The sequence below is a fragment of the Rattus norvegicus genome, chromosome 10 (genome assembly GCF_021556685.1).
Source record: "Rattus norvegicus strain SHRSP/BbbUtx chromosome 10, alternate assembly SHRSP_T2T, whole genome shotgun sequence".
Lineage (NCBI taxonomy): Eukaryota > Metazoa > Chordata > Mammalia > Rodentia > Muridae > Rattus > Rattus norvegicus.
The window spans coordinates 19,883,865-19,909,511 of NC_141543.1; the positions used below are offsets into that span (position 1 = coordinate 19,883,865).

General features: G+C 53.8%; 4 protein-coding genes across 50 annotated transcripts; 2 read left to right on the forward strand and 2 right to left on the reverse strand.

The window, feature by feature from the left end:
• Window positions 1–8,086: 8,086 nt before the first annotated feature.
• Igfals (insulin-like growth factor binding protein, acid labile subunit) lies at window positions 8,087–13,514 on the forward strand. 3 transcript variants are annotated; one of them, XM_087574597.1, is made up of 2 exons: window positions 8,087–9,041; window positions 10,220–13,514. In XM_087574597.1, the coding sequence occupies exon 2, from the start codon at window positions 10,934–10,936 to the stop codon at window positions 11,951–11,953; it is 1,020 nt and encodes a 339-aa protein (XP_087430723.1). In that variant the 5' UTR covers window positions 8,087–9,041; window positions 10,220–10,933; the 3' UTR covers window positions 11,954–13,514.
• Window positions 12,818–16,552, reverse strand: Nubp2 (NUBP iron-sulfur cluster assembly factor 2). 2 transcript variants are annotated; one of them, XM_087570203.1, is made up of 7 exons: window positions 16,486–16,552; window positions 15,910–16,028; window positions 15,609–15,824; window positions 14,591–14,745; window positions 14,242–14,352; window positions 13,930–13,999; window positions 12,818–13,512 (listed from the first exon to the last, which is right to left on the reverse strand). In XM_087570203.1, exons 3-7 carry the CDS (start codon window positions 15,760–15,762, stop codon window positions 13,367–13,369), a joined length of 636 nt encoding a protein of 211 aa, XP_087426329.1. In that variant the 5' UTR covers window positions 15,763–15,824; window positions 15,910–16,028; window positions 16,486–16,552; the 3' UTR covers window positions 12,818–13,366.
• Window positions 16,553–16,887: 335 nt separating this feature from the next.
• On the forward strand, window positions 16,888–22,488 carry Spsb3 (splA/ryanodine receptor domain and SOCS box containing 3). Of its 28 annotated transcripts, none has more exons than XM_087571452.1 (8): window positions 16,888–16,946; window positions 17,955–18,092; window positions 19,416–19,498; window positions 20,651–20,828; window positions 20,934–21,121; window positions 21,199–21,301; window positions 21,377–21,502; window positions 21,686–22,485. In XM_087571452.1, the coding sequence occupies exons 5-8, from the start codon at window positions 21,014–21,016 to the stop codon at window positions 22,033–22,035; spliced, it is 687 nt and encodes a 228-aa protein (XP_087427578.1). In that variant the 5' UTR covers window positions 16,888–16,946; window positions 17,955–18,092; window positions 19,416–19,498; window positions 20,651–20,828; window positions 20,934–21,013; the 3' UTR covers window positions 22,036–22,485. The 28 variants fall into 28 exon arrangements, with proteins under 28 accessions (XP_087427578.1, XP_087427572.1, XP_087427576.1 ...); XM_087571446.1 differs by having other exon boundaries at window positions 19,420–19,498; XM_087571453.1 differs by having other exon boundaries at window positions 16,892–17,441.
• Window positions 18,761–25,633, reverse strand: Eme2 (essential meiotic structure-specific endonuclease subunit 2). Of its 17 annotated transcripts, none has more exons than XM_087571468.1 (11): window positions 25,382–25,633; window positions 25,131–25,267; window positions 24,689–24,781; window positions 23,974–24,065; window positions 23,729–23,822; window positions 23,463–23,578; window positions 23,178–23,367; window positions 22,854–23,105; window positions 22,511–22,607; window positions 21,642–22,397; window positions 18,761–21,548 (listed from the first exon to the last, which is right to left on the reverse strand). In XM_087571468.1, exons 1-8 carry the CDS (start codon window positions 25,614–25,616, stop codon window positions 22,935–22,937), a joined length of 1,128 nt encoding a protein of 375 aa, XP_087427594.1. In that variant the 5' UTR covers window positions 25,617–25,633; the 3' UTR covers window positions 18,761–21,548; window positions 21,642–22,397; window positions 22,511–22,607; window positions 22,854–22,934. The 17 variants fall into 17 exon arrangements, with proteins under 17 accessions (XP_087427594.1, XP_087427591.1, XP_087427589.1 ...); XM_087571465.1 differs by having other exon boundaries at window positions 22,846–23,105; XM_087571463.1 differs by having other exon boundaries at window positions 18,761–19,771; window positions 21,362–21,548; window positions 22,511–23,105.
• Window positions 25,634–25,647: the final 14 nt, after the last annotated feature.

Sequence of the window (25,647 nt, forward strand, 5' to 3'; positions counted from 1 at the left end):
ATAAGAGACTGGGAGCGGGATATGGTGGTGTATGCTTTAACCTCAGCATGTGGGAAGCAGGCAGGAGAATCTCTGAGTTCGAGGCCAGGCTGGTCACAGAGCCCCAGCCCAGCTGCAGCTGTTGGCGAATCACAGACCTGACACACAGACACTGGGCCACCTTGGAGTTAGGTGTGTCTCCCTTTACCTTGCCCATGTGACCACGCTTTCTGGCTTCAGTTTCCATATTGTGACACAGTGGGGTGGTCGATGGAGGAGGCACTGGCCGTTGGAATGGAATGAGTCTCCAGCTACTGACCCCCTCTGCAAGTCTGTGACCACCACAGCTACGCATTCTTTGTGGTGCCCTAGGGGAACAGACACTGAGATCTCAGGGGAAAGCAGTGAGTAGTAGACATAGGCCATGTTTTTTGGGGACGTGAGAGTGAGATCGGGAGTAGAGACAGTGCTCAGGAAATAGGAAAATGCAGCTCCGATGGCCAGGGAAGCCTCACCTAAGAAGGCATGTTTGTGTAAACGTGTGGGAAAGGGTCTGGGGGTGCTATGGAAGTTGGGAGGGGAAGGAGGCTGAGGTGAGAGGGATAAGGATGCACAGCTGTGGTGGCTCATGCGCTTAATCCCAGTTCTCTGCGTTCGAGGCCAGCCCGGTCTGCAGAGTGAGTCCTAGGACAGCCAGAGCTACACAGAAACCCTGTCCCAAAAGACCAAAACAACAAAACAAAGTGTATGTGTGTCTCTGTGTATATGTGCGCATGTGTGTACACATACATACAATTTCCTGATATATAAGCACAAAGCTATCCAAGAGCAAACTTAGTTGGAAAAACAAACCTCCAGCCTTCAGGGTCGGTGAGAAGTGCAGAGGCCCTAGGGCAGAAGAGTTAGGAGCTTGTCTAGGTTCAGAGACAGGCGGTGGCTCCGAACCACATGGCCCTGGTTTAGACTGAGTAGCAGGGCAGCAGGAAGCACACTGTGCTCCACCAGGACTCCTGACTCCAGGTAGAGGTAGGTCTGCCGGCTCGGAGGAATCACTGGTGGCGGCGTGCGAGTTCTAAGACTTCAGGGCTACCCGGGACGGTCAGGGGATGAGGTACAGGTTGGGAATCTGGAGGCAAGCCATGTACCTCGTGACAGTGCACGTAGCCAAGGAAATCAAGCTTACCAGAAGTTAGAAATAAGACAGACCAGGAGGGGCCTGGTAGGCAGGGAGCACGGGGTGTGGAGCAGGTACTGCACCTACAGCTGAAGGCTGTCGTGGTCCACAGGCCTGAGTCTTCAGTCCTACTGCTCACTGCTGCACACCCCCTCTTGAATCTGTTAACTGTTCTTTAGTCTGGTGAACTGTACAGATTTTCTGGTCCTAAGTCCTTATTTCAGCTGCTGGATGAGACCTGTTATTGAGTTCCAGTATGAACTACTTATAGCTGCCCAGAGGGTGACACACATTTTAGTCCCAGCTCTTAGGAGGTAGGGCCAGAAGACCTATGAGTTCAAGGCCAGCCTGGTCTACAGAGCAAGTTGTAGGAAAGCCAGGGCTACATAGAGGGACATCTGTCTCAAAACAGAAACAAAATTACTTTAAATTGAGGTGAAAGTCACACAAGTAGCCATTTAAATTGCAGCCCTGGGCCCATCCCAGTCACATGCCCTATAGCTGGAAGGCACCTGTACTCAGTGTTCTGCATTCCTGTCCCTCGTGATCAGGGCTTCTAGTTACTGGTGTCTCCCTCTATGCCCAGCCAATGCCAGCGGCTCTCAGGTAGACCATAAGTCGGAGAGCAGAGATGGTCCCCTCCCTCTGACACTCACTTGGAGGAACAGAAAGAGCTGGCCACCCCTGAGCAGGTCAGGTGCTAGTGCTGTCCCCACCCTTGCCCTGTGCTGGCCCATCCAATTCTTTCTTCTCATCCTGGCCTTTGTTTCCCCTGAAGACACACATGCACACTGGGGTAGAGGAAGCACTGCTCTCCTCAGCTCTCAGAGCCTGTTTGCTCTGACTGCCCTGACTGCAGTCCTGTGCACTCTGCAGCCCTTCTGTCTGTCAGTGTCATTGGTTTCCTGCCGTCCCCTGAGGACCACTGGGAGTGACAGGGCCCAGCCCCTGGAGCTCAAAGCTTACCCAGCCACAGTAACTGGGGATGTCAGTGTCAGTCAACTGAACGGAGTCACCACTTAGGTGTCCACGAACATTCTCTGGGACAGATCATGTCCCAGATGCCAACTCGCAAAGGCTAAAGTATTTAGTGTGTCCTCTAACCAAGTACAATTAAGAGAACCGCAATAAACATTTCTGAACACTAAATTAGTCAAGAAGTGAAAAAGGAAAACACAAAACAACAAACACAGTGCCGGGAGGAGATAGATTGATATATAATGTATTTATATATCATTATATGTATATACATTATAGGGGGCAGCACTGGGATTGAACCCAGAGCCTCACACACCCCAGGCAATTATTCTACCTTTTATCTTTATTTTTAGTCCTAACAATTTTATAGCTTTAAACACCTATTTGAGAAAATAAAAGGTCTCACATATGCAGGTCTTACCAAGAAAACCAATGAAACTTGAATGATCAAAAGGAAAGGCTGGGGTATAAAACTCAGGGTTAGTCACTGACTGAGCATGTGCAAGGCTCGGCCCATGCCCAGAGTGACCTGGGCATTTAAGTCAACTCAGTGCTGGGGCCCACAGTCAAAAAGGCTGAGGAAGAAGCCTTTGCTTAGGTTTGGGGCCAGCCTGGGGTACAGAGTGAATTCAGGGATAGCCTGAGCTACAGAGTAAGATCTATCTAAATAACAGCCCACCCTCAAAAAGGAGTGGAAATTCATAAAACAGAAGAAAAGTTGTTTGAAGAGATGAAAAAGCAAAACCAAACCTCTGACCCATGTGGATCAGACTTAAAGATGTAAATTCAAAAGTCACCGGGAAGGAAACCACCGTTGCTCATAAGGAAGCCGCCAGGGTTTGTGAGGGAGTTCTAGGAGGAAACTACAACAAAATGGGTAAATCTCTAGAAGGACACGAGTCACTGCAACTGGCTAAAAAAGAGTAAGCCCGGGTGGTTCATGACTGTCAGCCACTCGGGGGCCGCAGACTGCTTGAGGCCATCTTGGGCAACATAGCCAGATGTGGCGGTGGGGTTATTTGATTGACACTGAGTCTCTCTGTAGCTGAGATTGGTTTCAAACTCACCATCATCTTGCATCAGCGTGAGAACATCTTTAAAATTGGATTTGGAACACATCTATGCCAACTGACGTCTTCCATAGAGAACAAAGGCCACATGGCTTCACTGGTGTGTTCTGTCAGGGACATCAGACATACAAAGATGTTTCGGAATACGGAGGGGCTGCTCCCAACGCAGTCACCAGGTGAATATTTCTCTGATACAGAAGCCCAAGAAAGATATCACAAACAAAAACAGACAAAAATCCTTAATATCACAACCTGGATTCGAGTAGAACAGCATTCTATACCACGGCCATGTGTATCCACCCAGCAATGCACGGTTAAACATCAGCCAGGGTAGCAGGCCATGTGAATGGAGAACAAGGCCTACGGGACCATCTCAGAAGAATGTTGGCAAAGTCCAACATGAATTTACAGAATGGCTGTGCAAACACTGCCCCTGTGTGCTTTTACCTGTGGCTGTGAGGGACCCACAGCCCCAATGACATCAGAGCACACAAGTTTAATCTTAGAGTTTGGAGGCTGGCAGCTGACGCGGCTCCCAATGGGTGTCAGGAGGGCTGTGCTCCTGAAGGCTCTAGGAAGGTGTTGTTGGCCTGTCCTGATTCTTAGACGCACCCTGTGTTTCCAGCTCACAGCCCCTGTCTCTGCCTGCAGAGCTGGAGACCTGGCTGAGTCCTTATCAGCCACCCCGCCACCTTCCGAATCTCTCTTCCTCTCCCTTGGCCTTGCCTGGGAACTCTCAGCAAGATCAATTCCCTCAGCTATGTTAGGGCCACAGATTCCAGGGGTCAGGACATGGATGGACATCTTTTATTATTCTGCCTTCTAGAACTTGTGAGAATGGTTCAACTAGCACCAAAGTCAGTGGTGTATGGGAAGTCAGCCACGTCTCAGGGCACTTCGATGAGTCATTCAAAGGCTCGCCAGGGTTTTATGAATAACTAGGAGGTCAGCGAACAGCGCAGCCCTACACAGCAAATCCTAAGGAACACCCTTCCCCACTGGAATTAACAGTCCTTGGGTTGTAAGATGAGACTAAATTGTGTCTCTACACACTAGTTATCCAAGAGTAAACTAAAAGCAGTTCCTCTCTTTGTAGCATCAAAACTAATAAAATACCAAGGAAGCATTTTATCAAAGAGTAAGGTATACACATGGACAATGGCAGTGTTAAGAGAAACGAATGAACAAAGCCAGTGTGGGAGGTGGCCAGGCTCACGGATGAGACCACTCCCTAAGATACTGGTTCTTCACAAACTGCTCTACAGATAAAGTGCAGCCCCCAGGAAAATCCTTAACATGTGTATGAGAAAGTAACAAGCAGGCTTTAAAATTATACAGCGATTCAAAGAAACCAGATGATCCAAAAGAACTTTGGAAAAGAACAAGGTCCTGGGACCTCTGGCTACCTGAAGCCAGAAAGCACAACCATGACGTTTGGAGTGGGCCAGGACAAGAGTGGCCACCAGGCTCTGAAGCAGAATAGAGAGTAAGCCATCATGGTTGTGGCCATTTGATTTTCCTTTGTTAGATGCCAAGAACAGTTTTCTTAACAGATGGGCTGGACTGCTTGGACTTGTACAGAGGAAACATGAGTGAACTCACATAACATGTAAATTAACGCAGTGCATTGGAGAACTAAAGGGCTTTGAGGTTTTGATATTTGGAGGAAGGACTAGTAGAAAATATAGGCTCACAGGTTAGACAGCATTCATGGATGTGACATTCAAGACTTGAGCCAGAAGAGAAACAAATTGGTATTTTTCAGAATATCAGATATTCAGAAGCTTGCAATAAAAAGGCATTCTGAAAAAATAGACAAGTTATATACAGGAAATTTTTACAAAAACATACATCTGGTAATATGTCTGAAATCCATAATGAAGTCTTAGGAAACATACCATAACCCAGGGCTGGAGAGGTGGCCCTGTGATTCAGAGCACTGGCTGCTGTCACAGAGGATCTTGGCTCACTTCCAGGCACCCACAGGAGCCTCACAACTGTCCCTGCCTCGGGTTCCGGGGATCCAGTGCTCACTTCTGGCTTCGGAAGGCATGGGGTTTGCATCTAGTGCATATGCGTGCGTTCAGGCAAATACTCAGAAAGTTTTTTAAAAACCAATTAAGGCTGAGAGTGATGGTGCACACCTTTAATCCCAGCACTTGGGATGCAGAGGCTGGTGGAGCTCTGTCAATTTGATGCCAGCCTGCTGGTCTACAGAGCTAGTTCCAGGACAGCCAGGGCTACACACACACACACACACACACACACACACACACACAAAATTAAAAAGAGCAAAGGCTTTGAAGAAATGTAAGAATGACCAATAAAACAGAAAACAGGCTGGGGGGAATGCACAATGAAATGCTCACTCTGCAACCTAAGGGTCTGAGTGCGCGTCCCTCACCGAGTGACGGCTGTTTGCGGCAGCGCATGCCTACAGCAGCAGCACTGGGGGACGGTGGTGCGCACACACCCACCTCTCTGGCTTTCTGGCCAGTCAGACTAGCCAGTAAGTGGGCTGCAGGTTCAGTTTGAGATCTTGTCTCAAAAAATGTCAGAAGTTCTAATTGACAGCTTCCAGATGTGTGCATACACGCATCATACAAAGTGAAGAAATGAACCATCCTGATTTTAAGTTATATCACAAAAAAATAATAACAGCATGGTACTGGCGTAAAAACAGACACATCGATCAATGGGGTAGAAATGAAGACCCAGACATAAGTCCACACAGCTATGATCACCTGATTTTTTTCATAGAGGCCAAAACTACATACTTGAAACAGTACAGCACCATCAATAAGCAGTGACGGTCGGATTGTATAGTTCATGAAACTTGATTCTTTTTTTTTTCTTTTTTCTTTTTTTTCGGAGCTGGGAACCGAACCCAGGGCCTTGTGCTTGCTAGGCAAGCGCTCTACCACTGAGCTAAATCCCCAACCCCTATGAAACTTGATTCTTACTGTGTACCCTGTACAAAGCTCTAAATGGACCAAGGATCTTGAGCTAAGACCGAGCCCGGGAACCAGAGGAGAAAGTGGATAAGGAATGCACGGTAACTTTCAGGCGCAGGAAAGCAACATAAAAGATTACAAAAGCACCTAAAGGGAACATGTTTAGGCCCGAATGCAAACGGGACCCAAAGACATTTAAAAACTGAAGGATTACAGGGTTGGGGATTTGGCTCAGTGGTAGAGCACTTGCCTAGGAGGCGCAAGACCTTGGGTTCGGTCCCCAGCTCTGAAAAAAAACAAAACAAAACAAAACAAAAAACCTGAAGGATTAGCAGGGTGTGGTGGGTATCTATAAGCCCAGCTTGCTGAGGGCTGAGGCAAGAGGATCGTCCTGAAGTTGAGCCCGGTCTGGACTACACAGTGAGGTCTTGTCACAGAAATGTAAAATAAGCCTTTGCAAGGTGACACAGGCTGTGACCCTAGCCCTTGGGAAGTAGAGGCAGGAAAAGCAGGAGTTTAAGGCCATCCTCTGCAATATTTGAAATTCAAGGCTAGTTTGGGCGACCTGAGACCTTGTCTCAAAAAAAAAAAAAAAGGGTGGGGGCTGGGGAGGTGGCTCAGCGGTTAAGAGCACTGACTGTTCTTCCAGAGGTCCTGAATTCAAATCCCAGCAACCACATGGTGGCTCACAACCATCTGTAATGGGATCAGATGCCCTCTTCTGGTGTGTCTGAAGACAGCTACAGTGTACTTATATATGATAAATAAATCTTAAAAAAAAAAAAGAGGAAAGAAAGAAAAGAGAAAGAGTTAGGTGGGCAGTGGCACACACCTTTAACCCCAGCATTCAGAAGGCAGAAGCAGGAGGATCTATGTGATTTCGGGGCCAGCCTGGTCTACAAAGTGAGTTCCAGGACAGCCAGGGATGTTACACAGAGAAACCCCATCTCGAAGAACCAATAAATATCCAAAACCTCCGTGTTCAGTAGCTGGACAGTTTCAGGGGTATCGGCCTCACCAGAAACCAGTGAACAATGGGCAGGCATCTTCCAGTAGGCACCTTGCAGAGACAGACGTGTTAGGGGAGACATACACCTCCCTGTGGGAGCTCAACTGCTGCCCTCACAGAGACACCCACATGCCCTTCGGGCCTCGAAAGCCACCATTCACAACTTCACTGTGCGTGGTCCTAGAGGGAGGCGCCAAGTGTCCAGCCAAGACAGATGTACCATGACGACTGCATTTCACTTGGATGATGTCTGAAGAAACAGGCAGTGTGTTCTGTATCTGTTGGCATATTCTGGGCGACACACAGGGCCCAGGTAAGGTACTAGGAGATCAAACTGGATAGAATGGCAGGGTTGTTGGGGATTAAGGGGGTTCAGTGGCTGAGCCTTCTGTTCCTGCGCTGCGTGGCTGCAGCACTCAGAGGCTGACTCGGGTCTAAACAAACTCTCAAAAACCTGGCGAGGTTTTCATAGCACATAAGACAGGGCTTGGAGTGGACAGGAAGAGCTCCTAGTCCAGCAGGAACCCACAAGGACTCATGGGCACTGCTGCTGGCCCCTGTCCTCAACAGAGGCTGGCCACTGGCCCCGGAGCCCTGCTGAGGCCGCACTTTTGCTGTGTAAACTGCTCTGTGGCTCTGGGCGGAGACTCCCTCCCCGCAGATCTATAATTTCTCAGAAAAGAGGCTGAGGAATAACCTGGAAAATGCCCTAGACATGGGACAGCATGGTGGGAACCACAGTCCCCTGACCTTCCCAGACCTGCCTATTTCCTCTGCTTGCTTAGAGATAGCTTCCAATGATATCCCCCAGTCCCCCTAAGAAACTGTCCTTCCTGAAACCCAGTACTGCCTCTCCCGGCCCCTCCCGTGTGCATTCCCACCATCCCAGGGCAAAGGGACAGAGCTCAAGGCAGGGTTTGCTGAGCTTTGAAGTGTCCAGCAGGTCACAGCTCTCAGGCCCTGGAGGAGGAAGCTGAGATGTGGCTCCGGCAGGGTGAGTGGAGCCAGGGCCAGGTTGAGGGTCCCACATGCAGCCCTCCTGCCTCCCCCAGGGACAGCATGTTTACCCGGGGTCTTTGCACACAAGGAAGTAGTTAGGCCCTCCATACTGTGGAGGCCGGTGGAAGCTGGCTCTGACCCTCCAGGCTTGGGTGCCCACTGTCTTCCTGCCAGCCAGCCTTTCCTAGGAGGACTGTGCTGGGTAGAGCAAACATGAGGTAGCTGGTGGCCCTGCCAGGTGTTCCTAGAAGAGGCCCTGGAGGAGGGGCAGTAGCCAGACATCAGCTGACCTAGAGGTCACAGGAAGGCTGAGACTGGGCCTTGGACAAACCCCTGGGCTGGGAGGCACAAATGGTGGGCCCACTCAGGCTTAAGAAACCCCAGGTTAGACAGCATGGGAGAAGTACAAGCAAGGCCTTAGGAACCGCAAAACTGCTTAACCCTGACACAGCTATCTGCTCAGTATAGGGGTGAATAGGGGGATTCCCAGGAACCCCGGAGCTCCCCTCACCTTGTCTGAACCTATTGGGAGACAGGGTCCCCTAAACCTACCTTGAGCACCAATCCTGTAAGACTACTCCACCAAGCCTCTACCTCCAACACCAGCAGGGGTGGCTTTTAAAGTCTCCCTGAGGGAGACTTTAGGGCAGACGAAGTGCCCCTCCCTTGCTCCATCTGCACCCAGGAGAGCTGCTGTCGAGACTAGCTGCCCAGCACGAGAGGGTTAAAGGAGCGAGAGTGTGGGGCAGGGCCAGCTGAGGGCTGCCAGCTACAGGCAGTGGGGAAATCCACAGGGCAGCAGCCTGTATTGTAGACGGCCCTTGCTCACTGCCTGCCTGCAGCCAGCTCTGTACAAGGAACAATGGCCCTGAGGACAGGTGAGGAACCCCTATCCCCTGCCACTTGCTCTGAGGGTGGCTGGTCCTCTCCTGAGCCCACTGGGAGAAGCCCCTTAACTCAGGGTGGGCTGGTGGGAATTCTGGGTTGGGTCTTGTTATAACAATTTCTGGCACCGGAGGGTCTCTCTTCCTTTTCCCCTTGGTGGTGGCACTGTGAGAAAGGGCCAAATGAAGGCAGGGCAGACAGAAGCAGCAAGTACCTTACCCCTGGGCACACGGTGCAGAAATGGCGCTCAATGCTCTCGACATTCCCACCTCACAGCCTGCTGAGATGGTTTGCCGCACACGGCCCGCGACCCTTCTAACTACCATTCCTCTTAAGGGCCCGGCCCTGGGTGAATAGGAAAATGTCTTATCCCTTGTCTGCCTTTGGAGTGCCCCCACCGAGTCTCACTTCCAAACCACCAATACGCAGTCACACCAGACACATACGGCATAGGTGCGGAATATTGTTGTCCTACCCAACTTGATCTGGAACTCTCAGCATGCACCTGAGGTAGATTAGAATTGGGGTGCCAGCTGGGTTTGTGTGATTTGACGTCTGGTTGGATGGACAACTGGGGCTTTCTAGACTCCCACTCTTCTACCAGCAAGGGTTATAGCCTTCATATACTAGGGAGCAAATAAGGCTCGCTTCACCCCTATTGGGGCCTAAAGGCAGGGAACGCACAATTTTCTGTCCAGACACTGAGGACTACAAATGAATATGCTACCTGGGTCTATCCCAGAATATTCTGGAACAGTCAGATCTGGGCCAGCACCTCGATTCTATTTCTCAGTCTGGCTGTTGTGAATACCCCAGAGGACACAGACCGCCTAGTGGCCAGGGCCCAGGTTGCCTGTAAAGCCAGGGTAAATGGAAAAGAGCTACATATCCTCTGTGCCCTTGCAATAAGATGGGGACCACCACTTGCTGGTTCCATGGGTTGGAAAACTGAAGTGGCTTCAAAGGACAGGATCCGGCAGTCACCAGTGTCTGCTTGGTATCAAAGTGGGATGGCGTCCCTCTCTTACCATGGCTGAGGGCTAAGGTTTGGCTCACATCCTGGGGCACAGTCCTTTGGGCACCTCCTTGCCAAGCCCTTCTCCCCACAGGAGGCCCAGCCCTGGTGGTGCTTCTGGCTTTCTGGGTGGCACTGGGCCCCTGTCACCTGCAGGGGACAGATCCCGGAGCGTCGGCAGATGCCGAGGGCCCCCAGTGCCCCGTCGCCTGTACCTGCAGCCATGATGACTACACAGATGAGCTCAGCGTCTTTTGCAGTTCAAAGAACCTCACACATCTGCCTGATGACATCCCAGTCAGCACCAGAGCCCTGTGGCTTGATGGCAACAACCTCTCTTCTATCCCCTCAGCGGCCTTCCAGAACCTGTCCAGCCTGGACTTTCTCAACCTGCAGGGCAGCTGGCTGAGGAGCCTGGAGCCACAGGCACTGCTGGGGCTGCAGAACCTCTACTATCTGCACCTGGAACGGAACCGGCTCCGGAACCTCGCCGTGGGCTTGTTCACACACACACCGAGTCTGGCTTCACTCAGCCTGAGCAGCAACCTCTTGGGCCGGCTGGAGGAAGGGCTGTTCCAGGGCCTCAGTCACCTTTGGGACCTCAACCTGGGTTGGAACAGTCTAGTGGTCCTGCCTGACACAGTGTTCCAGGGACTGGGCAACCTCCACGAGCTGGTGCTGGCTGGCAACAAACTGACTTACCTGCAGCCTGCGCTCTTCTGTGGCTTGGGCGAGCTGCGGGAGCTGGATCTGAGCAGGAACGCACTCCGAAGCGTCAAAGCTAACGTCTTTGTACATTTGCCCAGGCTGCAGAAGCTGTACCTGGACCGGAACCTCATTACAGCCGTGGCCCCTCGTGCCTTTCTGGGCATGAAGGCCCTGCGTTGGCTGGACCTGTCGCACAACCGCGTGGCTGGCCTCATGGAGGACACCTTCCCAGGCCTGCTGGGCCTGCACGTCCTGCGCCTGGCACACAATGCGATCGCTAGCTTGCGGCCGCGCACTTTCAAAGACCTGCACTTCCTGGAGGAACTGCAGCTGGGCCACAATCGAATCAGGCAGCTCGGGGAGAGGACATTCGAGGGCCTGGGGCAGCTGGAGGTGCTGACGCTCAATGACAACCAGATCACTGAGGTCAGGGTGGGCGCCTTCTCTGGCCTTTTCAATGTGGCGGTTATGAATCTCTCCGGCAACTGTCTGAGGAGCCTCCCGGAGCGGGTGTTTCAGGGTCTGGACAAACTGCACAGCCTGCACCTAGAGCACAGCTGCCTGGGTCACGTCCGCCTGCACACTTTTGCTGGCCTCTCAGGGCTGCGCAGGCTCTTCCTCAGGGACAACAGCATCTCCAGCATCGAAGAACAGAGCCTGGCAGGGCTTTCGGAGCTCCTGGAACTGGATCTTACTACCAACCGCCTCACACATCTGCCCCGCCAGCTCTTCCAGGGCCTCGGCCACCTGGAGTACCTGCTTCTCTCCTACAACCAACTGACGACTTTATCCGCGGAGGTCCTGGGCCCTCTGCAGCGGGCCTTCTGGTTGGATATCTCACACAACCACCTGGAGACGCTGGCCGAAGGCCTTTTCTCATCTCTGGGGCGGCTTCGCTACCTCAGCCTCAGGAATAACTCCTTGCAGACCTTTTCACCACAGCCCGGCCTGGAGCGCCTGTGGCTTGATGCCAACCCCTGGGACTGCAGCTGTCCCCTCAAGGCGCTTCGAGACTTTGCCCTGCAGAACCCTGGTGTTGTCCCCCGCTTTGTTCAGACTGTCTGTGAGGGGGACGACTGCCAGCCGGTGTACACCTACAACAATATCACTTGCGCTGGCCCCGCCAACGTCTCGGGCCTCGACCTAAGAGACGTTAGTGAAACACATTTTGTGCACTGCTGACACTGGCTACTTACTGGCCCGGTCTGGCCGAACACTGCCTCATGGCCAGGACGGGGTCTCATTGTTAACAGAATAAGCTGGCTCTCAAATTCCTACCCATCTCTAGGGGACAGGTCCTGGCTGCTCACTTCCTGGAAGCAGGCTGTACTGGAAGCTATGTGGCCTAGAAAGGGTGGGCTCAGGCCAAGTGTCCAAGGGCCCAAAGGAGGGAGGTGCTCAGAGGCTCTCCCTGCTGCCAACAATTAAAGCAAATACTAAGATAGCTTGTGACCTGGAGTATGAACTTGAGAAAGGTCTCTCCCTGCCCCATCTCTCCTGTCTTCACTCTTGCCTGAGCAGTCTGAGCCTTGCTGGTTTTGAGAACATGGGTCCCACTTCGTTTGTACCAGATCCTACCCATTTCCTCTTGAGCTTCCTATGACTCTCTTCTCCAACCCAGGAACTGCAGGCACTCACCCCAGCCCCACTCCAGGCATGGCATCCCTCCCTTGGGGCACCCCATTGGGGCCAAGTGGGGTTCTCACAGATGTTGTCAGCATACAGGGGTGGAGATCACCACACCTGCCCTCTACTTTTAGTGGGTGTTGGTGAAGGGAGCAGGTGGAAATTGAGGACTGCATCTGACCACAGGAATCACCCCCTTGCAACATTCCCCAGGTCCCCAGTCTCCCTTGAAGACCTCAGCTTTGCCCCAGGGAGAAACATAACAGGCCCTACTTCCCTTCCTGACTTTTCTAGGCAGGAGGAGGGAGGGCCTCTGTGTCTATGCTCACACTTGAACACTCAGTAATGTGCTTGCAGACCCCCTGGGTTTCTGAAAACACAATGTGCCAATCCCCATCCCCCAAAACAAGACAGACACCCTTACCAGGCCCTTCAAATTTTTACTAAGACTGTGCGTTCCAACCATGAAATGTAGGGAGTCAAGAGCTATCTCACTGAGGACAGGGTTTGTTTGGATGCTGGGTTCCTCACAAGATGGGTGATATGTTTAACAGTGGAGTTCTGTAAAGTCACCAGATGTAACTGTAAACCACACTGTGTCACAAAAGGCTCACAGCACAGCATGTGTGGGCACTCAGGGTCAGTCGGGGTGAGAAAGGGCCAGCTCCTGTGTGGTGTGGCTGTTAGAGCAACCTGTTGACCTGGGGGCAGAAGTGACCAGGGCAGAATGAAAGCGTACAGACTGGAGGATAAGGCTAGTGCTGTCTTGAGGGACCAGGACCCAAGCTCTCCCTCAGCTGTAGACTAGTTTGGTGAAGCTGGTGTCAGCGAATGACATGGATGTAATCGCATAGACCAGCCACTGCCTGGGCCAGCAACTACAGGTCCCAAGACAGGCCTGAGGACCTCAGCTCCCGATGCTCCTGCAGCCGAGAAGAGAGCACACAGCCCCACAAGGCTGCGAGGCTGTCAGGAGCACAGAGCAGGCATCTGGTGCAGAACTTTATGAGCTATGGATGTGAGTGCGGAATATGCGGTGCTTTTGGGAAATTCCTGGATGAAGTCACGCCCCTCCTCCAAGCTCCTGGTAAGCTGGGGATCCAGGGGAACAGAACCTGTAACAACAAAAGCCAGGAAAGGGCTGACAACATGGCTCAATGGCTAACGGTGCTTGCTGCCAAACTGGTAAGCCAGGTTCGATACCCAGGCCCTACATGGTAGAAGATAACTGACCCCCGCAACCTGATCTCCCCATGTGCACTGTGAGAGCCTGCAGCAGCAGGCAGGAATGTCAGCTGACCACTCACCTGTCAGAGCTCCCCATGAGCTCCCACTTGAACAATATGGGACAAGGGGTAGGAACCTGGTATCCTGACACATGCACTCCCAAAAAATGTGGCTGGGTGTTGGGCAGCCCAGAGAAACCTCAGATTGGGTTCTTACACAAGGGAGGTCCAATACAGCAGCCAGACCCATGCAGGAGCCTGGAAGGTGGAAGTGAGGGCCCCAGATGGCCTGCTTCTGACACTCACCTAAAAAGGGAACGCCAGCCAGCCGGGCCAGCTCCTCCCCACCGCCGCTGGAGAAGACATTGGTGCACTCCTAGAAGACAAGTGCTGTGAGGGTCCAGCTTGTAGACCCCTTCACCATGATGACACCCCCCCCACCCCACGTAAGGCCCATGGCCAGGGTGGTCCAGGGAGTGCCCAGTAATAGTGTCCTTTCTATCCACCTGACACTGGGGACCCGTGGACAAGAGACCTACTTTCTCAAAGTCCCTGACTGCCACACCTGTCTTGTCCTCCCTCAGACCTTGAACTGCCCACCCATCTTCCAAGACTCACAGCGCAGTGCGGGCAGGCGAAGCCGCTCATGTTCTCTATGACCCCTATCACCTGCAGCCCAGTCTTCTTACAGAAGGTCAGCTCCCGCCTCACGTCCCCAATAGACACGGCCTGTGGGTCAGAGTGAGGAGGAGCCAGTCAGTCACAGATCAGCCAAGAATCAAGTAACCAGCAGGGGACATGGCCCACTACAGTCTATTCCCAGCCCAACCAGGGTGGAGAGACAGACAGACAGACAGACAGACAGACAGACAGACACACACACACACACACACACACACACACACACACACACACACACTCTCTCTCTCTCTCGCCCAGGTAGGGTTGGAAGAGATGCCAGTAGTACCTGTGGTGTGGTGACCACAAGAGCCCCAAGGGGCTTATAGGGCCGCAGTGCTTCCACCGTGGCCATGTGCTCATCAGAAGTCCCTGGAGGTGTGTCCACAACCAGATAGTCCAGCTCCCCCCAGGCCACGTCAGACACAAACTGCTTTATCAGTGCTGCAAAGACCCAAAGCCCAGTAGTGACCCTTGAGAAAGAGTTAGGAAATGGACAGCCCATCTTGTCCAGTCCAGGATCTACCAACTGCTTCTGGGCAGCTTGCAGAGGACCCTGGGAACACCTGTCTCATAGGGCGGCCAGGGCCACCGATAACGGGGCAGAGCTTCTGGGCTCCCACGAGCATTCCTTGCGTTTCAGCGGCCTTACCACCTGCTAGTACTCAACTATCTCCACACCCCGCCTAGCAGGGATGTAGCCAGCTCCCATGACGGCCCCTGGTGAGGATGCAACCTTGACTCTCCTGAGAGCCTCTGTGCCCTCAAACCCAGAGCAAATGCCCTGGTACGAGGAAGCTCCTCGGCAGCACACCTAGGAGCAGCTAACTCTAAGTGTGTAGCCTCTCGCCACATCCATGATGGTTTACTGTTACCATCTTGAAGCTCAGCACTTGGGTCCGCTACACACTGTGTGACCTCAGATCCTGGGACTGAGGGAGGCCAGGTGCGGAGGGGGATCTCAGGAGAGCAATTCCTTCCTAACTGAGGAGTGGCTGATGGCTTCACAACAAATGCCAAACAGAGCTTCTCCCTCGATCTTGGCCTCAGGTCACACTCTCCATCCAGAGGCTGATGCAGTTGTCAGAGGCTGTGGGAGGCTTCTCAGAAACACAGGGGTGTATATATATCCTCAGGGGTGTGCGTGTATGAGCAGTGGAAACATTCCAACTGGACAGAGACTCCAATACCAAGAGGCTAGGACTGGCTTCCGGCTTTATCCAAAGGCACGAGAGGAGGGAAAGTGGCCTCGGTATAAAGAGGCACCGAGGAGTTGGCTGGGGGACTGCTTCTCACTAAGTTCTTACCATGTTTCTTGGGACCTCTCCACACCACGGCCTCATCAGGGTTTTCCAGCAGGAAGCCCACAGACATAAGGGAGATGCTCTGCTCCTGATCCACAAAGACAGGCACCCAGCCACTGTCACACTGGTGCACTGCTTTGCCTTGTGCATGGAGCATGTGTGGTATGCTGGGGCCACACAGGTCCACATCTAGGATCCCCACCTGCAAGGACAAGGATGCTGAGGGGTGGAGAGAAGCCTGCTAAGCTTGTTGGGACTTAAGGACAATAATGAAACAGGTTGTCAACCCTGGTCAGGGCCTCACCTTCTTGCCCTGGTGGCGCAGCGCCAGGGCCAACTCCGTGGAGATGGTGCTTTTCCCAACGCCTCCCTTTCCAGAAAGAACAAGGATGATATGTCGCACACCGGCCAGGTTTCCGGGCTCTGGTGAGAAACAGGAGTTGGCATGTCAGGAGATCGACAAAGAAAAGGCACCAGGTAGGTCTTCTAGAAGCCCCAGATCTGTCTTGGTCTCACTTCTGTCTGAGGTGGAGCAACTTCACACACGTGAAGTGCACACGAGAACGCTCACTTGCTATAACTCTTCAAACTTCCAGCTAACTTCAAAAGACATAGAGTAGCTAACAGAGTAGCTTGCCACAGCTAAGTGACACTTGCGCAAATGCACAGACTCCACACTGGAGATTACAGAGGGCTTCCAGTTCTCCGGAAACTGTGAGGCTGAGGATCCAGAGCAGCTGTAACCGCCTATATGTGCATCCGCGTCACTCGGCTGACTCAGTAAACAAGGGGACATGGGATGCTTTGGCGTGGGTCTGCACTCAGTTCGCTTTCAGACTTCCCCAACCCCCTCACGCTTGGCGGGGACCCGTAGGCTCACCAGCAGCAGCCTCCATTCCGCTACAGCTGCTTTTCGCGGCTCCCTTCCGCTTCTTCTCCAAACTTTCGGGGCCTTTGAACCAATGGCGACAAGAGCCCGCCCCTTACTCATTTTGAGAGGTTAGTCACTCATCCTTCAGCCAATCAGATCATCCAGAGGGGTCCCGGTCCTGGCAACTGATGATGACGCCACGGACACGGACATACTTCCGCATACTTATCCAATGGTCATGTGAAATTTTTTTGATCGCTCTACCAAAGGCCAATAGGAACTTTGGTTCAGGATTGACAGGCTGTGCAAGCCTCTTGACAGCAGTCTTGTCTCGCGAGACCCGCCCCCGCGCGAAGCTGTCGGAGAGCCCGCCTTCGGCTGCCGGGCCAATGCAGCGCGGGGGCGGGGATTGTTTGCGTCGCGACCGGAACGGAAAGTGGGTCAGCCCGGGCGGAGCGCGTTGGCTGCAGGTGAGCCGCGCCGGCCTAGCCCGGCCAGGCCCGGCGGGCGGCGCGTTGACCTTGCGGGCGGTCAAACCGGCCACCCGTTTTTCCCTGGCGGTGGCGCTCGGGAGTCTGGGTGGGGGCCTCGGAGCCAGGGGCCACGGACTGCATCACGGTAGAGAGATTCGCGAGCCTCAGGCGAGGGACGCAACCTCCAGCTCCGCGGAGACCGAGGGTGGCCACGTCCAGGGACATCTCCGGTTCATTCATTGGGTTCCTACTGTGTGCTCTTATACGGCGCTCAGCCAGCCCAACTGATGTGGAGTGCTGTGCGCGGCCCTGCTAGGCTTCTTTGTGGATGGCCGGGGCGAGGTAGGGTAGTACTGTGGGTCTGCAGGAGACAGGAGGCAGTTAGGACAGAGTCGACTATTACACCCAGACAGTCCACTCAGGAGAGGAGATCCAGACCTCCCAATGCCTTTACTTTTGTCCCAAGAACGACGTCAAGCCCGTGAGTTTAAGGTTGTATCAAAGACCGAGTTTGTAGTGTGCGGAGCGGGATGGGTGAGAGGGAGTTGTGTGGTGCAGGAAGTGGTGGGTCTCCAACGACGAGAAGGGCTGTCAGGAGTGGATGACAGCTGTGTTTCTGGCATGAGGAACTGGATGCTGGGGATGCCATTTGCCAAAGTGGACAGCGGAGGAGGAGCAAGTTAAGTGTCTAATGCCTGAGGGGCGGCAGCTCCTGAACGTAATGCAGAGATGGGCTGGGGCACCTCCAAAGTCATGGGTGTCTGGGTTGTGTTTCATACCATCACCCTGGGCTTGATTGAGGAGCTCAGATACTGGAGCCAGGTATGAGCTTGTGGGAGTTTCTGGAGCTCAGAGCTCAGTGTCTGGGGCCCCGGAGTCCCCCATCTTTTGGCGGCTCTTTGGCTTAGACTGCCAGGTAGAAGTGCCAGGGGCAGAGTTGTGGGGTGTGGGTTTGGGCCTTGACACATTACATGTCTTTAAGGTTACAATTGTCATTTTTTCCAGGTCCTCTTCACTATGGCCCGGCGTGCACGGAGTAGCAGGGCATGGCACTTTGTCCTGAGTGCAGCACGCCGAGATACAGATGCTCGAGCTGTGGCTCTGGCAGGCAACTCTAACTGGGGCTACGACTCTGATGGGCAGGTAGGTCTCAGTGGCAAGGTCGGGGATAACCAGTGTATGGGTGGGGTGAAAAAAGACACTGAGCCAGGCAACTGAACTCTCCTGGTATATGGTGCTTGGAAGGGCTCTTTGGTCTGGTAAAACATTTAGCCTGAGGTGTCACAGATACTCAAGACAGAGGCATGGATTGAAAGTCCTGGGTAGTGCTGGTTACTGTACAATGGCTGTCCGCCAGCCCTGCCAAGTGTGTTTTATTGTGTGCCACAGTGAATGGGTGGATGTGAGGAGCCTTGTGTGTGTTCTGTCCTCCAGCTTTACTGGTATCTGGTGATCAAATTAAGGTTATCCTTGATGCACAGTAGCACACATATGTTAAGCTATTTTGATCACTCTGGATGTTTGTGTTGTATATAGTAGGATCTGTGATCTTTTGGGGGGTTTTGAGACAGGGATTCTCTGTTTAGCCCTGGCTGGCTTTGAACTCAGAGATCTGCCCGCCTCTGCCTCACAAGTGTTGGGATCAAAGGCGTGTGTCCTTTCCTTGCCATTCTTTTTTTTTTTTTCCTTCGGAGCTGGGGACTGAACCCAGGGCCTTGCGCTTGCTAGGCAAGCACTCTACCACTGAGCTAAATTCCCAACCTCTCCTTGCCATTCTTATTTTCAGAAATGGTCTCACACTATGACACAAGTAGGACTTGAGGCAGTTTATTGTGTGTGGGCACACGTATGCAGTTTATTGTGTGTGGGCACACGTATGTTGTGAACACGTGGTGGTCAGGAGGCAGTTCTCTACATGTGACACCCTTGGGGTCATCAGCAAATTCTTTTTTACTATTATAGTTTTTAAAGTTCAGATGTCCCCAGACTTCCTTTGTTGGAGACTCTGAGCACAGGGTAGAGACCCAGCTTACTTAGTGTACCTGACTCGGCTCCTGGAGGTGGCTGTGACTTGCCTTGCTGATACGGACCGGAATTCTGGCTCTGCCCCATATTGACTGCCTCTACTCTGATGTCACAGCTCTCTGAAACAGAGTCCCTTCAAGCAGCCTATGGGATCACCAGATTGTGAGGAAAACTTGACTTGATAGGTCAGCAGTGCCCTAGGCCCTTCGTGGGGGCTTTTGAGTTTGAGAGTCAGTCCAAATTTTCAGCTAAGCCTCCAATTCCAAATGACGACACACCTGAAGCAGCCTGTGGCCTGTTCCTGCCTCCCAGTCATCCGTGACACATGCATGCCTGTCCTCCGTCATGTAATGAGTTTGCCTTGCAGTCATGTGGCAGGCAGCTCTGGGTGTTCTGGGCCCAGGTTGGGTTGAGCAGCACCCTCCCTTCCTCCTGTCCTAGGCAGATTGGCTCCTTGTTCAGTGGATCTGCCTTGGCTTTGGAAGATCCCATCTTTGCCAGTGGGGTACAAGGTCTGCTCTGAGGTAGGAGCCTTTCCTCCAGGCAAAGTAGCTGGTCTGTTTGGTTAATCAAACATCCTGTGCGTGGCTCCTTGTGGTGTTATATTCCCTATTCCAGCACACAGGGCCCAGAATTAAATGCTGGTTTTCAGTCCCCACTCAGTGGTCTATTGCTGGACATTTCCTCAGCTGCTCATAACTGGCACCATGATGGTTCTCCATCTCTAGATGACTTGGGGCCCTCCCTGAGGAGCTGGTGATCTTGCAAAGGAAGCAGAGAGTAGGATGGTGGAGACCCTGAGTATTGTGAGGAGAAAGAATACAGGGTGAACGTGGTCCAAGCTCCTCTTGGTGGCTGAATGCTTCCTTGTAGAGAAGTGCAGTGAGTGCCCTGCCCTATGGCCATGTGGCTGTAAATAGATTCAACTGCAGGGTGGGTGTTAGGACTATGATGTTGTCAGGGTTATAGCGGGGTCCTGGACCACTGTGTGGGGCACAGCAGGGCAGCTCAAGGAGGCGGAGGTCAAAAGTTCAGGGACTGTCAAGGCAGCCAGCTGGAACCCTAGCACCAATACAGGGCTCCAAGGGCCTGCAGAGCAGCTGGAGACAATGGAGTTGACTGGTCAGTCAGCAGTGGGGACCTGACCAGCTCAGCTTTGTCTACATCCCTGACCAGGCCCTGAGGCCTGAGAGCCCAAGCCACAGGACTGCATCTGAGGAGTTTGCTGCAGCTGAGGCTTGAAGCAGCTGCATTAGCCCATTAGACCTCATTAAGCCTGCTTGCCCCTCTAGATTCCAGTGACCTTGCAGGGGATGGAGACACACGTTCTGAGGCTTAAGTCTTGGGCTGTGTGGACCTTGCTGACAGCACCAGCCCTGTGGTTTAGGAGATGAACTACCTAGAGAAGACAGGAGGTGGGCGCTGTGTGGAAATGGGGCAGAGGTTTATAATGAGTTTCAGAGATCTATTAAGCAGCCAAATGAGAGAGAAGTCACCCCCCATTGTTGTCTTTTGGGTGAGGCATCTTAGCGTTCAAGTTGCCTCTGCTGAGCATTGGAGAGCCCCAGGTTCTGGCTTCTCCCTGGTGGATCTGAGAAAAGGGTTGGGTAGCCTGGCAGTGGGAGAGCGGTCCTCAACAGGTCAACCTGCCCCTTCCTTCCCTCCCTCCCTCCCAGCACAGCGACTCCGACTCTGACCCTGAGTACTCTTCCCTGCCACCATCCATCCCCAGTGCTGTGCCTGTGACAGGAGAGTCCTTCTGTGACTGTGAGGGCCAGAATGAGGCTACCTTCTGCAACAGTTTACACACAGCACACCGTGGCAAGGACTGCCGTTGTGGTGAGGAGGATGAGGGTGAGTGTCTTGCCGTAGGGACGTGTGCAGGGCTGGGCAGGTTCTCTGGGTTGGAAGGCTCCGCTTTGCTCTGCCCCTCCCTAGTCTGGGCCTTCTATCCTACAGATTTTGATTGGGTATGGGATGACCTGAACAAGTCCTCAGCCACCTTGCTGAGCTGTGATAATCGAAAGGTTAGCTTTCACATGGAGTACAGCTGTGGCACAGCAGCCATTCGGGGCACCAAGGAGCTAGGGGATGGCCAACACTTCTGGGAAATCAAGATGACCTCTCCGGTGTATGGCACTGATATGGTAAGTGGCCTAGCAAGAGGGCTGGTGCCATGGGCCCTGTCACTAGGCACCTAACTTTCCAGCCCCACTGTCTGCAGATGGTGGGCATCGGGACATCAGACGTAGACCTGGACAAGTACCACCACACGTTCTGCAGCCTGCTGGGCAGGGATGAAGACAGCTGGGGGCTCTCCTACACGGGTAGGTGTTGCCTGGGCTATGGGTGGGGCTGGCAGTGCCACAGACCTCCCAGGCTCACACCTCTGCTCCTTACAGGGCTCCTCCACCACAAAGGCGACAAGACGAGCTTCTCTTCACGCTTCGGCCAGGGCTCTATCATTGGCGTACACTTGGACACCTGGCATGGGACACTGACTTTTTTCAAGAATAGGAAGTGCATAGGTGAGGGTGCCTTTGGGCTGGGGCCAGGCAGTCTGACTTGAGGCTCCTGAGGGAAGATGGGCAGGGCTGAAGCCAGGTTGGGGTTACCAGGTCAGACCAGAGTCTGTCTCATGTGCTCAGACTGCTTGAGGCTGCTCACCTTGGGCCAACCTGCAAGGCACTCAGGCTGAGTCTTCCTTCCAGGAGTGGCTGCCACTCGGCTTCAGAACAGAAGGTTCTACCCGATGGTCTGCTCGACCGCCGCCAAGAGCAGCATGAAGGTCATTCGCTCCTGTGCCAGCTCCACATCCCTGCAGTACCTGTGCTGCTACCGCCTGCGCCAGTTGCGGCCAGACTCAGGGGACACCCTCGAGGGCCTGCCCTTGCCACCCGGCCTCAAGCAGGTGCTGCATAACAAGCTGGGCTGGGTCCTGAGCATGAACTGCAGCCACTGGACATCCCCTGCACCCCCTCCGGGCACAGCTGCCCCAGCCGCTGAGAGAGATTCCCGGGAGACCAGGCCCTGTCAGAGGAAGCGCTGCCGAAGAAGCTGACTTCTCCCCGGGAATGCAGACACCTTTCTTTCTTGCCCTTCCAGGGCAGCAGGAGAGGGGAGAACGGAGGTCTAGGCTTTTCCCTGTCTCCCCGAGGCCAGGACAGTCTTCTCTGTTGGCCATGGAGTGTGACAGCTGTTCTACCGCCTGTGCTGGTAGGGAAACAGCACTCCTTCCTGTTTGTCCTTTGAGTTGCCATGTATCCTGGGAGCTGCAGCCAGGCGTCTGGACCTAGATTCCAAGCCTGGGAGGCTGGCTGACGAAGTGGAGTGCATTCATATCCCAGGGAAGAGATGGGCTGTCCCGACCCACAGGTCTGTGGGGTTTTCCTGACTTGCATTGCATGTTGTCAGCGCCTGCTCCTGTCACAGAGATGTCAGTGGGTGCCCTGGGAAGGGATTCTGTCTCGTCCCCATAGGTTCTATCATTAAAAGCGTCCTCACAAATGCCCAAGCTGCCTGTGCCTATTGTTTACCTTCTGTCTCTGTCCAGCAGCTTTGAGAGGGCCTGGCTTGGATCTCTATGAGTACTTCTCCCTGAGGGTGTATCCTAAGCTTCCAGACAGCATGGGGCTGTAATAGTACAATTAGGCACTCACACCTGCTACTAAGCTTCCTGCAACAAGTGTCCAGGCCAAAAGCAAGTTGAAATCCCAGTCACCTCTAGGGCCCTTGTGGCCAGGCCACTACCCTGCACTCTTATGTTCACCTCAGCTTCCCTCCTCCTCCCCCACCTCCCATGGTGCTTCCATTTGACCATTGGGCAACAGAGTCTACCCCGGTCTGGAAAAGATATGGGCTGGACCCAAACCTCCTTGCCTGCCCCTTAGAGTAATTAGTCAGATTCTTGGGCAGGCCTGTCTTGTTGTATTGATGGGCAGGAGGCGACCCAAGGTGCGGTCAAGAGCTCAGGTCCAGCAGGATGTCAGGGTTGGTGGTGGTCAAGAAGATACAGATTCTTCGAGAGAGGTCAGGCCCCACTCTGCGAGGCTGCTTGCCCCCAGGGGCCTTCACAGGGAGGTCAGCTAGGAGGCTCAGGCGCTCCTGCTCTGTGCTGCAGTCCAGTAGAGCCTAGAGTGGGCACAGGTGTGAGTAGGTACACCTTAAGTCCTGGTCCTGGAAGGAGAAATTTAGGGGACTCACCTGTTGCAAAAGGCGGGGTGAGGGGAAGGCAGTAACAACAGCATCAGCCACAGCTGGGCTGACCCGGTTGAACTGTCTGATTTGTCGCCACCACACTCCTCTGAGCCCAGAGCCATCTCTGGTCACTTGCTGGCCTGAGGCCCAGTGCCCTGCTGTACAGAAAGAAAAGGCCTGGGAGTCCCGGAACCGCCTGAAATGGAGACACCCAGACAGGCTTTGAGAACACTATCTGTGCAGCCCTCCAACCCTGCCCTGTCTACACTCAGTGCCTGCAGGGGTACATACTTAGAGGGGAGCTGGGCGAGGGCCTTGGTGAAGGCACACACATACTGACTCAGCTCTCGCCACGAGGCTACCAGCAGCACATCCAAGTTTGCATGGAGCTGAAGCAGTACCAGAGCCTGGGGAGTGTGAGAGTGGGCATGGATCTTGTCCTCTGGGGAATACCAATCCAATGACGCTGGGAATTAAGCCCAGTTCTGACAGGCCAGACCGCAGCCCAAGTGCAGAGACAAAGGCCGGGCATCTAACAACTGAGCAACAGTTCTCACCTCCTCCACCTCTGACCAGCTGATGGCTACCCTGGCCTGGGCTTCCTCTGACTTCTTTGGTGGCCACGTCTTCTGAGAACTGGGCTTGCAAGAACTGAACAGAGGCAACCATCTTTTGGGCTCCCAAGTCTTCCCACATCGGCACAGCCCACCCAAGCCAAGTGGGATCAGGTGACAGGGCGGCTGGGGCAATCCACTTCCCTGGAATCCCACCCCACCCGCCCCTCTGAGGCTGAAGGTGATACCACAGGTACGCATCCAGTCCGATGACCGCCAGATGGGAGCGGGTGGGACTCTCGGGAGAAAGCCAGGGGACGGAGCAAGGTGGGTCTGTCATCTGCAAACCAGAATATCCCCACACTTGTTCACAGGAGGGCTTTGGCAGCAGACCTGTAGCCACCAGTATGGCCAGTTTCCAGAGGGAAACGTATAGGTCCTCTGTTTTCTGGAACTCAGTTCTGTTTCCTTAAGGCCCAGGAGTACACAGGCACTCCAGGTTTTAGTGTAGAAGGGAGCCAGCCCTCTTCTGGTCCATTTCTACACCCAGCCTGGACATTGGGCAGCGCCCAGCAAGTGTCTGACAAATGTTGGCCCTAGGACATCAACACCTACAAAGCCTTTAGCAGATATCAGCTAGGCACTGCTTCCTTTGAGTCTAGGGAAGTCAGCAGACAAGTGAGGGATTCTTAGCTGTTGTAGACAGACACCACAGCCTGGACCTACAGCACATGGACAGAACCAGCTAGGATTCTGGGCTCCTCCCCCACCACACCCCCGGCCAGTTTGCAGTCCAGGTCACTATTCGCAATTCTCCCAAAGGTCCCTCAATGTTCTTATGGCTAGAGCACTCGGCAGGTTTCTTCCTCTTACCCTCAGCACCTTCACCATCCTCAACAGAAGCTCCAGCTCATCCCAGACTGGGGAGCGAGACCTACCAAAGACAGACCTTTCCCCGAATACCTGGGTCAGCTGCACAGCACCCTGAAGAAATTCCTGGGGTTCCAGCAGCAGCAACTGTTCCTGCTCATTTTCAGCCTTCCCCTCCTGAGGCACCTGTAGGGGATCAGCGGCCCTGCTAGCCACCTGTGTGGGGTGCAGGGCTTCTCCCGCCTCTGGCAAGTCAGTCATCAGACACTATCAATAGCCCTCCAGGCTCCACACACAGTGACGTTCAGGCCAGCTTAGGACTATTCCCCGGAAGTCCCAGAATACCAAAGTAGCCCAATCCCCATCCTCATTGCCAAGAGGAGGTTCTCTGGCAGCAGCTCGACTTGGGCATCCTCCAGTTTTTAGGTTACTCTTATGCGAGGCGAGAAAGATGAATGCAGCTACCTCCCTAGCCAGAGGAAAAATGAAACATGGATTAGGACTGGCACTGGGCTGGTCATAGGGAGACACTCACATTGCTGAGGGCCGGGTCGGGCCTCACAACGCTCCACTGTAGGCTGCGGGCCTGGTGCTGCGGCTCAATGCGGCATTCACAGCCTAGTGTACCCAGCGCCTCCATCAGGATGTCGGAGCCTGCATCTTCCAGCACAGCTGGACCCAGTAGGCGATAATGCGGTTATTCCACCATCTCCAGTGAGGACTAGCGGGTGACGACGCTACCCCGTCGTGTGGCTGGCCCCAGATTCCCTGCCCCGGTCCCCTCACCTGGGTCCACGCACACCACCAGACGCTCCAGGACCTGATCTGCCCGTAAAGCCTTGGCCGCAGCTCTTCGCTCTCCTACTGAACTCCGGGCTGGCGTGCCGACTTCTCTAGCAGGGGCACCTTCGGCGTCTGAGTCGGAAATCTCCCAGGTCTGAGGTCGCCGATGGCCGAGGCGCGGGCCCCGGCCCCGACCGCGATGGGAGCCCGGGACTCTCTCAGGTCCCACCTCCGCCATAAACCCATCCTTCCTACAGCTTCCGGACGTA